This window comes from Hordeum vulgare, chromosome 1H (genome assembly GCF_904849725.1).
Source record: "Hordeum vulgare subsp. vulgare chromosome 1H, MorexV3_pseudomolecules_assembly, whole genome shotgun sequence".
In the NCBI taxonomy this organism is placed as follows: domain Eukaryota; kingdom Viridiplantae; phylum Streptophyta; class Magnoliopsida; order Poales; family Poaceae; genus Hordeum; species Hordeum vulgare.
Window position 1 is genome coordinate 371,359,898 of NC_058518.1, and position 11,450 is coordinate 371,371,347.

At 45.6% G+C, this 11,450-nt stretch overlaps 1 protein-coding gene and 1 pseudogene across 1 annotated transcript; both read right to left on the reverse strand.

Annotated features, from left to right (window-relative positions):
- Positions 1-376: 376 nt before the first annotated feature.
- Positions 377-2,047, reverse strand: LOC123399353 (annotated as a pseudogene).
- Positions 2,048-7,973: 5,926 nt separating this feature from the next.
- LOC123411367 (NDR1/HIN1-like protein 10) lies at positions 7,974-8,895 on the reverse strand. The gene has a single exon (XM_045104300.1). It carries the CDS (start codon positions 8,805-8,807, stop codon positions 8,181-8,183), a length of 627 nt encoding a protein of 208 aa, XP_044960235.1. The 5' UTR covers positions 8,808-8,895; the 3' UTR covers positions 7,974-8,180.
- Positions 8,896-11,450: the final 2,555 nt, after the last annotated feature.

Sequence of the window (11,450 nt, forward strand, 5' to 3'; positions counted from 1 at the left end):
ACGATCAGTGCCGGTACCAATAATCAGTACACATATCTAAAATTTTCTCTCTTAAGAAGGAGCGCAAAAAACATGACAGAACATCACATAACTAATCCAAATCATATCTCCCTGTACAAAATTGCCACAAACAGATTAAAGAACATCACACACAGCAGCAGGATATGGTACAAATCCCCATCTTAACTGCTTCAAAATTTCTCTAGCTGAACCCATCGCATACATTGGAAAAGATGCTAAGTAACGTGTTCACACACTGACAATTATTCAAATCAGGGCAAAGATGAGTAGATCAATTATAGCACCTTCAGATTTGGTAAATATTCTGTTGGTATATTCATCTAATTCTGCTGCCTTCGTCCAGAAAAAAGGGTAATCACACCTGATGACATGAGGGCATTAGCAGATGGATGGACGCCTTAGGGATGTGTGGGGAGGGATACCTCAGTCGAAGAAGCAATAGCTTGCGGAACTGCCCGAAACGGTAAATGAACAAGTCTGCATAAAAAATATATAGGGGTTGCATTGCATGGTGGTGCACCTGAACAAGGAGCTCCATAGGATGCTTGCTTTCTTTCGTTACAGAATCGACCCAGTTATCATCATAAGCATTCTCGAGAACGACAAGTGGACATGCCATGTCCCATCCGCCACAATCACAACCCCCACCATACCTCCATCTATCTAGCAAAGATGATGGGTTGGATTCATTATCGCTTGATAATCCATGCAGACCACTCGGTGTGACCACTTTGATAGTACCAGCGGACGAACACTTCTTGTCCTTATTAAATGGGATCTAAATGACTGTTGCTGCAATCTCCAAATGAGGATAAAGATCCTCTTCAGATCATGGCCGAGATGTCGATACCTCTGGATTATGCCTTGCATCATGCTGGTGGTCAATCAGATTAATCTTCTGTGGATATTCACGAGAGACTGGTTTATCAACGACGCCACAGGATTCCGGCTGACTGGGTTGTGTACACTCGGACTTCTCCTCGGCAACAAAACTTCGCCTTGCGTGAGCGATATCGTACAGAACAAACTCGGTGTTGACAGAATTGTTCAGAATGCCATCTTTTCCAACTTCAGAGCATAGATAGGAGGAAACCTGCATCTAGCCTACAATTGGAGGCAAACATCTGCGCTCATCTTTGGAAGACCTCCCAGCAGTGCTTCCTCGTTTACCACCACTATGGAAAGTGTAAATCCGGCTCAGTTCACTCCCACTCTCCCAGTACCTAGCAGAAATGGACTCTTCCATGCCATCGACACAAAAATCATACAAGGGAATGCCATTTCTGGAATCACATTTAAGAACTGCTCGGAGATGAGCAGGTGATAAAGAAGCCTCCGTCATATGCCGACTTTCTCCATTTGCCTGGCAATTGGATGATGCTTGCCTCCGCTCAGTCCTCGAGAGATCACTGAGCAACGATTTGCGGGGCATGCAGTTTCTGCTGCTTGCCGGCGCAGCTGCAGTGTTGGGGTCTTCCTTCTCAGTAAGAGATGGGCTGCTTCTAACAGACTTGGACTTCATGATCGGGCTCAGCATCTTCTTGAAAGGACTTGATCGAGCTGCTTTAGTGATGCTCTATGTGGCGCGATTGACACATTCTGATGGACTGGTGCCATCAGAGGCGCTCTCCCTCTTTGCTGGCACATACTTATCAGGAATATTACTTGCTGGAACCCTCTGCCTCTCACCATGGTGTTTACTTTCACCAGCACATACGCCTGAGGTGAGGTCGAATTGAATTTCCACCTCCACAGAGACCTCTGCGTGCACCAGAGGACACCGTTGCTGCAGACCTCCCCGAGGGCAGAGGCAGGAGGTGGCTTGCGGCCGCGCTGGAGGCAAACTCCAAGGGGGAGGCGTTGCACATCCAGCGCGGGAGCGGCGGGGATGGGTTGCCCGCTGCCGGATCTCGCTGGATTCGAGCACGGACGAATCGTGCTGGTGGCCCTGGAGCTCCTGGTTTCTTGAAGAGAGGGAGTTGTGAGGAAGAGAGAAGAAGAAGGGAGAGAGAGATGCGCTGCTCATCTGCTCGTCCGACAAGGGTCCAGTCACCGACTGCGACGCGAGGTGGAGGAGGTCCGGCCGGCGCGGTCGGGAGTAGGAGGGAGCTCAGGGAAGTGGCGGCGAGCGTGGTTCTGGCTGGATCGGTCTCGGATGGGTTTTCCAGGGCCACATCTGGGTCTCAACGGGCCGTGGGCTCGCCCCGAAGCAGCTGTGTGAAACTTTTTTTAACTTATTTACTGGACTGCGGGTTTATTCAACCAAACGACAGGGACTTTTTTATAAAAATGTTGTGACGGAAATTCCGACAGAAGCGATAGCCGCTTTATTATTAGGTAAAGATAACCATGGCAAATCCGGCTACTTTAAATTATTATTTTTGCCAGAATCCGCCGTGCTTCCAAAAGAACTATGCCACCCTTGCGATAACTAAAATCGCCTTAAAAACTTTCATTCTGTCATGCTTTTGTGGGAACATCAGCATAATAATATTGTTAAACGCTTTGCATCTATAGTTTGAAGGACGTCAGCGTTAGACTCCTCGATGCCCGTCGATTCATTAAAAAATTGACGATCCAGATTTCAATTCGATTTAAAAAAAAGGAAGAAATCCCCTCGACGCGTGAACCCCGCGCGTAACACCCCCACCCCACCCCCCTCCTAATATCTCGAGACCCCCTCCCTGCATTAATCGCTCCTCCCCACATCGTGCCTGCCCTGCTCTGCTACCTCGCTCACCTCGCCGACAGCGACCGCTCGTCAGATCCATGCACGCCGTCGTCGATTCTCGCCGCGACCAGCCAACTACGCCACATCTCCACGCGAGCTCACCGGCCATCGACGCGACACCACACCTCCACCTCACCGGCCAGCTCGACCCGCTCGCACCACCAGCTCGTTCCCCCTCGCATCTACCACCCCGTTGGCAATCTACTGCCTCCCCCATCAATTGAAGCTGTTGCATCCTTGTGTACATCGGTCGACGGTAGTATAGCTTTTTGATTGCAAAATTTTGTCACTATTTGGAGCTCCCCATCCCAGTTTTTTCCCAGTTTATTTTCTATGAAATTTGTTTTTAGATCACAAATTTATGCACGCATATTCAAGTCTATCATAGTGTCAAATATGTAATCCTTCATTGTAACTTTTTTTCAAAGTCTCATGCGTTGCTTTCATCCTTATCTAGATGCCTTTTACTGTTCCTTACAACTTCAACTACTAAAGTTACATGTACGTTTGATTCTTTGATGCTTGACTACAACTCAGCCAGCGCTTCGAGTCATCTTATGATGTGCTTCCATCTGTATTTTTATATGTTTCTTCCATTTTTCATAAACATATATCTTATTATGAAGCTTCTAAAAATAGTTACCATCTTCCATGCTTCCAGCAATAACAATTATCGCTTCAACACTAACCTTCTTGTTGCAAATGATGGAAGGAATTGGGAAGGAGTGGCTACTTCATGTGCTCACCCCACTGTCCGAACTACAGAGGGTTTTTGCTGCTGCTAATCTTTTGGAGAAGTTGGTATGTTTGCAATCAACTGGTACACTCTAAACCTGCTCCCCCACTGTCGGTCTCGATGAAATTCTTGCAGGATTATGTTGAGGCGTTATCAAGCATTAACGAAGGCTCTTCCTAGGTCCTGATCAAAGGGAAACATAGTTATTGTTTTAGCAAAACCCCATCTAAAATAGTTGGAGAGATTAGTCCTGCTGCCCCCTGGAAACCACCACCATCAGGTTGGGTTAAACTGAATACTGATGGCTCTTTCTCGAAAGATGGTGGTGCTGCGGCAGGTATGAACCTGAGAGACAACCTGGGGGCTATTGTTTACTCTTGCAGAGATGCTCTGGAGGTCGAACTGTGTGCTTGTATGGAAGGGATTTCCTTTGCCATTCAATGACCCGACCTGCCAATTCTGATAGAGATGGACTCGAGCACAACCGTGGCGATGATTTCAAGCGGTGAACTAGATCGATCGATGTATGCTTCTATAGTTAGTGAAATTAAATATCTTTTGAGCCTTAGGAAAACTTGTATTTCTCTTATCCCTAGATCTCAAAATAAACCTTTTGATCGCCTAGCTAGTTTTGGTAGGATCGAAGGTAGAACTATGACTTGTGTTAGTTCTGCTCATGAGGATGTTTTGAATTTGGTCTTGGATGATTGTATAGACCATCATATTGAGTAATACAAGTATTATTCCCGCAAAAAACACTAACCTTCTTGTGCTTCCACATTCAACCTGAACCTAAACCTTCTTGTACATTATGTATGACGCATGGTTTTCTATTTTCCTTTTTCTATGAGGCTTTTATATTATTTGAAGCGTTCTAGAGATCTCCCCATCTTGATTTTGTATTTGCTCAACGAATTTTGCTACTCTTATCTAGAAGTAGATTTTCGTCTCTGCGTCCATGGGAGAGCATTGGGTTATCAGGAGTATACAACCTCAAGGAAGGCACGATGAAGAAGATCGAGGCACTTGGACAGGGGCACTGCAAGTTCTACTTGTGGATGCCACATTTGAAATAGGAAGCAATTTGGCTTTTGCCTGTTGAAGCATACTCTGTGTCTGACAGTAGCAAATTCTCATTCTTGGCAAACTAATTCATAATTTGTATGAACCATGTGTAATTATGACTGGGAATATTTTTCTTTTTGATGGAAGCAATTCTCTAGTCAATGGAAACAACATCGTGATGCTTCTGAAACATGTTGAAAATTTTCTTTTAGGATGGAAGCGGATTCAAAGCAATTCTCTAGTTGCATACTCGATTGTAGCAAGATCGTGATGGTTCTTGTTACACGTGAAATAATTTTATTTTTTGATGAAGCCGTTCGAAGCAATTCATTGGCCGTTTAGTCAACAGAAGCAAGATCATGATGCTTTTGAAACAAAACATCACGTCACATTTCCCTAAAAAGACATGGTACGGAGAGCTTAAGTCTCAAATAATTGGAAGCAGAATTTATCCACCAAAGAAGCAAATTCTTCAATGAGCAGAAACATTGAATTCTTAGCTTAAACGGAAACATAAATTAGTCACAAACAAAGGTGGAAGCACATATTAGTTGCATCTTATGCAAATTTGTAAGACATTGATTACAAGTTTCCTTTCCTAAGGAAGCAAGGTGCCTAAAATCCATAGATTGCTTCCTCAACCCAGTCTCACCTAATTAGCGGCCCAAAGTAAGTACGTGATTTTTGGAAGTGCTTTAAGGTGGTTCTGTACGTGGGAAACAACCATCCATGCCCATTTTAAGGGACCAACTACGTGTGAAATATCTGCCCTGTAGGGTCGTTTTAAGGGGCGAGCAAATGCATCAGATCAGATCTATCATAGGGCTGAGCACTAGTCTAATGGAAAGCAAGGCATCAGTAGTTTGATGTCCAGCGTTGTCCTTGATGGGCTTTGGTGCAGTGGTACATTGATTTTAATTATACAAAATATATAGGAAAAAGTTCAAAACAAACCTTAAATTTGTAGGCGAAAGCTAAATCAAACCTTAAACTCTCGACCCCTGAAATCAGCACACTAAAATCTTTAATCCCGGTCTATTTTAAACTTTGACAAAATTTAGCTAGTATTTGCTGAATTGGGACGGTCCATTAGCGCAGTTGCTCGCGCACTCACTGCTCTGGTTTTTCTTTGATTTTTTTATTTTCTAATTTCTTTTTTACACATGTCTAATTATTCTCAGTGCCCAATGTACATTTTTAACACACACATTAAATAATTTTAATATTTTCAAATAAATTATGTGCATTTTTAAACTAAATGTTTTAAAAAAACTGAATATTTCGACGCTTTGGTTTCTGAAGATTTGTTTTGGACTTTTTCCAAATATACAAGCAAATGTTAATTTCCGTCTAAGCTTGTCTTGGTCAAAAGTGACAACCTAAGATACTGAACAAAGTGAGCAATAATAACGCACGATATGCTTTTGTAGTGCGACGCGGGTAGGGTGCGTCTGACCTCTGGCGCTGACGGCAATCCACAATCCTGCCCGGCGCGACCTCTCGCTGACTGCAAACCTACAAATCCTGTCTTGGTCGATGTATTGATCGAGCGTGATGGAAGTGGAACTAGCCCAATGAGCTAGTCTCGTCCCTGCTTCGCGGTGCAGCGCGCGCAGGACCCCATTAGCCTACCTGGCTTTAGATCTCACCCACCGGACACCGGAGGGTATGATATGGTACAAGAAAGAACACACTGAACTTTGAAAAAGAACTGGCACCTCTCAGTTGTTGCATTGAAAAATGTCTAGTCTGTCAAAATGTATTGTCCGAGTGGATACCAGATATCAAAGGGCTTTGTGTCAAGAGCATTTCAAACCGATCCCCTATATCAACTTAGTAAAGTATAAATCGGAAATGCAATTCGACTCCTGGGTTAAAAAAAAAGAGAGTTTAAAATGAAAAAAAATCAAGACAAAATTTGTTTGTGTACTTAGTCACATTCAAATGCTACCTGTAAATTTTGAGACAAAAACATAAAACATTTTGACTTGTGCAAAAAAAACAAAACAAATTGAACACAAAAGTTACCCCAAAATGTCATCCTAAATTTGTCTTTTTGCTGACGAAACACCGCTGCTCCTTATCGCACGAAAATTGTCATGCATGTTTGCGACACTAATACAATCATCTACATTTTTTTAAAACATTTACTATTATTTTTTGTGGTATTGTTCATCCGGATGCATTGCACCCAGAAGCCAAAACACCTCTTCCAGTATAAATTTGCTTTTCACTCCACTAAGTTTGATTTAGCCGGTCCCTATACGGTTTAGTGGAGTAATTCTTTTTTACTTTGTCCTCAAATTTGGAGTACATTTACTCCATCTATACGCGACCGAGTAAAATGGACGCCTTTTCTCCGTGGCCGAGTAAAATGGGCGTCTTTTCTCCGCGCCTTCTCTTCTACCACGCACCTACGTCGGCGCGTCCCTCGCCCTCCCCCGCCTCTTCGATGGCCGGATTTGGTGGTCGCTGATCCGCAGCGACACGCGCGGGTCGTCCTTCGCGGGCTCTTCATCGAGCCGATGTCGTCGGTCGCCCGATCCGCCAGCCGCCGCGCCATTACGCCGGTTCGAGGACTTCCCCGTCCTCCCCCGGGCCCGGCCGCTGACGAGGTCCTACCTCGGGGTCCGGTAGCGGCTTTTGGGGGCGTGGGTCGTCGAGATTACGGAGCGGGAGACCCACACCCGTCGGTGGCTCAGTAGCTTCCACGCAGCCGAGCTCGCGGCCATGGAGTACGACCGTTGGAAGGTCCTCTACCACGACACGACGGCTCGACTTAATTTCCCCTTCGGCACACGTTCGGTCCACCTCGCCCCGTCGGAGCTGAGGGTGGTGAGCTCGGCTATGACGCGGGAGGACCGCGAGGCCGAGGCCGCTAACGAGGCCTACATGGAAGAGCTTCGCCGGCAGCACCCGAAGCTCGTGGAGGCGGAACGGATGATCTTTGCCGACCCGCAGGTCGGCGAGGTTGTCGTGCTCTCCTCCCCCGACGAGGTCTAAAGCAGTGAGGACAACTGTGAGGAGAGGGTGGCGAGGACGAGGAGATCAACGTCGACGAGTGGAGGAGTGTCTTCCCCGACTACCACGACGACGGCACCGACCCGGACCATGCTCGCAACACACCGTACCTGACGAGGAAGGATTGGCTCGACCTCACCTTCGATCGATAATAGTTTAGTTGCTTAGTTTAGTTTAAATTTAGTTTTATGCTTGGTTGTGTAAAACTATATATGTTTATGTTTGAATGCATACTACTTTCGGTTCAAATTGTTTTAATTTGATTATAATTAAAGTTTACTTTGTTAAGTTTAAGAATCGGCTACAAACGGCTAAAAGTTAATGAAGTATATTTACTTCACTAACGGTTTTATTTTTTCAAAGCAATCCACGATATATCCTTTTTGGCAACACACGAGGTATGAGAATTATTTTTTCAAAGCAATCCAAGCATGGAGATAGTATAAACCAACAAACCAGAATTAAGAGCATGACACCATTCTGCCTGAATGACGAGCCATCCCAAAAACAAAGAATTAAGAGCATCACACAGTATAAACCAACACCCTTTAGCAGGACACACACACCACAGTAATTACACGCACGCCATGCATGTACACGTCTGTCTCACGAAATTGCAACGTCGCACGGCACGCCCCGGAAGGATTTTGCCGACGACGGCGACAATCCGATGACCACCGGGGAGCAGACCGCCCGCATGTTGTAGTGCCTTGACTTGACGCCGCCGACCAGGAAATGGACGACCGCGGTCACGCGCACCTCCACGCCCACCTCGCCGTCGGAGCGGTCGTGCTCGAGCTCCCGCGCGACCCAGTCGGCCACCGGCGCCGACCGCGCCACGGCGCGCACCTGGATCAGCGTCTCGTTCCGGCTGGGCTGGCGGAAGTCCGGCACGTCGGCGACCGCCAGCTGAGGCGCCACCTCTCCGGCGCCGTAGTGCACGTAGACAACGACCGAGCTGTAGCGCATGGACACGCGCCGGTTCGGGTTGTCGGCCGCGAGGGTGAGGTAGAAGGAGGCGTTGAGCGTGGCGCCACCGCCCCCGCCGGGCGGCGCGGTGAGGTTGAGGTGCCTCACGGCGGCGCGCGCGACGCTGTACTCGATGGGCTTGGGGCGGACGACGAGCCAGAAGACGAGGACGACGAGGCCGGCGAGGAGCACGGTGACGACCAGCGCGGCCACGATGCAGCGGAGCACGGCCACCGGCCTGGCGCTCGCCGTCGTCGCCGGCATCGCGGTGCCCACCGACGGTAGCTGCGCGCGCGCGGCGTACTTTCTGCCACGGATGTAGCAGGCTATAGCAGCTACTGTGGCGTCGACGCGTGCACCGTCACCACGGCTAGCTAGCCGGCCATGCTTTGTATAGGGAGGGAGGGGGATCGGAGAAAGAGTGTACTGTACTGTACCGTGTGCCACAGTACTGTATGGTCGATCGAGGCCGCGCGAGTTGCTTCTTTGGCGGGAAAAGAATCGAAGACGCAAAGCATCAGGCATGCACAGGCTGTGCTGGGTGCTTCAAAGGTCGTGCTCCATTTTGCTTTCGGTTTCTTTGCTCCTTTGCGGTCGACGGAGGTCGGAGGGATTCCGTTTCCAGCTACTACTCATCTCCGCGCACTCAAGGAATTTTCAGTGGGAGGAGGAGAGGAGGGCTTAATTTCTCGAGATGAGCGGCTCGGTATATGTTTTCGATTCGATAATTAACCACTAATTTCGATGGCAAGATTAGCGTTCCCTGCTATGGTTGAAAAAAACTTCATGCAAAAGTCCATGCAAACTTTGTGATTTCCTTTTTGAAATGAAGGCAAAAGCTTTGCCTCATCTTATTAAATAAAAAAGTTTAACAAAAACATAAGCGAGGGCCGTCATCTCTTCAGATGGAAAGAAGAAGTCTACTATCACGGCATAATATAGCTCAAATGTTTTGCCACGGCCGATATCCAATCCCTGGCCTCGCGTTTGATGGGTTTGATGGTAACTGATTGTAAGGTGGATTTTGTTTTTGAACTCCCTTGCATTTCTCTCGTTTCAGATCTCCCAAACAACCAACATCAACAGTTTGGTCGTAGCACGTCTTTTGTGGCCTTCCCTGACCGTCGTGGCCTCCCACCAAGCACAGACCGAGGGAAACGCCTGCCACGCGGCGGTATCAATCTCCAAAGCCCCCACCCAAGATTTGACCGTGTTTCAAATGCGGGTGGAAAACCTGCATTTGAAAAGCATGTGTGTTGCTGACCCCGGCCTGCGTTTGCATAGCTGACAAAGACCGTAGTTAGGCCATTGTGAAAAATCGATAGTACTCTACTGCATGGTTATGAATTTTGGCCAAACAAGAAAACACAAGCCTTCTAGGTTCAATAGGAAATATAACGTTTCATTTGCACACAAAAAAGAAGAAAATGTTTCAGAAAAAATAATTGCTTGAGCTATTGAGAATGTCGCGGGTAACTTCTTTTGACCTAAGACGGAGCACGATGGAGGTGAAAAGTGATGAACTAGCATATGCTTTTGCTTTCAGAAACGTTACCTAGGAACCATCAGCTAGGAAGGATTTCACAACGCCCCCTCCCCAACATTGCACAAATCTTACCGCGGGGTTGGCATCACGTCAGATTTGAAATTGGTTCGCTGAGGGTAAAACCCAGCGAACCGTATACTTTTCCAAATAACCCCGCACACCCCCACTAGCTAGTTGCGTGGTCTTGCACATGGAGAACCCAGGTTTGAATCCCCGACCCTTGTTTTTTTCCTCCGTTTTAAACATGATGACATTTCCTTCTACAAATTATCATGGCATTTTATATTTTTTTTGAATTTTTGTCAAATTGTATTTCTGAACATTCTTTATAAATTAGCATGGCAATTTTATAAATATTAAGAGATGGTATTTTTTTATTTATTAAGAGATGTCATTTTGATTATTAAAAGTTGGCATGTTTTGTTTATTGATGGCATTTTATTATTAAGAGATGACACTTTTATATTAAGAAATATCATTTTTATGAAGAAGAGATGACATTTTTTTTATTAAGATGGCATTATTTTATAATTAAAAGATGTCATTTTTGTATTAAGAGATGTCATTTTTTACTAAAAGATGGCATTTTTATGAACTTTTGCACAATGGACCAAATAAAGCAAAACATTATTTTCATGCCATTTTACTAAATTAACATGTCATTTTGTAAAGTAGCATGGATTTTTTTTATAAAGTACTCCATCCATAAACTAATATAAAAGCATTTAGATAACTACTCTAGTGATCTAAACGCTTTTATATTAATTAACTAGGCCTTTGTGTCAATGGGGGTCGCCCTGGCCTCACGTGGACTTTGCAAGTCGGGCTTTGACAAGACCGGCCCGAGAAATGCCCAGGTCTAGTATGGGGTGGATGATTCGCTGAGGAGCACCCCCTAGCGATCGAGTTCATTCGGTCTCTAATTTTATTTTTTATTTTAAAATGGATTCGGTCTCTAAAAGTTTGATCCAAGTTTGCAAGGGTCGGTGTTAAAAAATTATAGACACCACATCATAGAACATGAGCATAATTTCTGCCAGTAAATATACAATTTGCTCAAGATAAGGAGATTAGTGGAACCCCGGTAGTAATACTAGTAGTTGACTTATCATAAACCCTCAAGAAGCCTACTATAGTTACTAGTAGTACCTAGAGTAACAGAACACATGATGACACAAGTAAACAAAGGTATTACTGAAAGGTATTACATGGCAATGTTCGGGTCATGATGCCATGTAATACCTTTGTTTTTAAATATAAGATGTTTTGATGGTAACATGTTTCTAAATATAAGATGTTCAGTTGGTTTAATTTAAATTGCCAAGACATCTAATATTAAGAAACGGAGGGAGGGTGGGAGT

Coding starts and splice junctions, on each gene's coding strand:
- LOC123411367 (XM_045104300.1), bottom strand. CDS start 8,807: ATGCCGGCGACGACGGCGAGCGCCAGGCCGGTGGCCGTGCTCCGCTGC.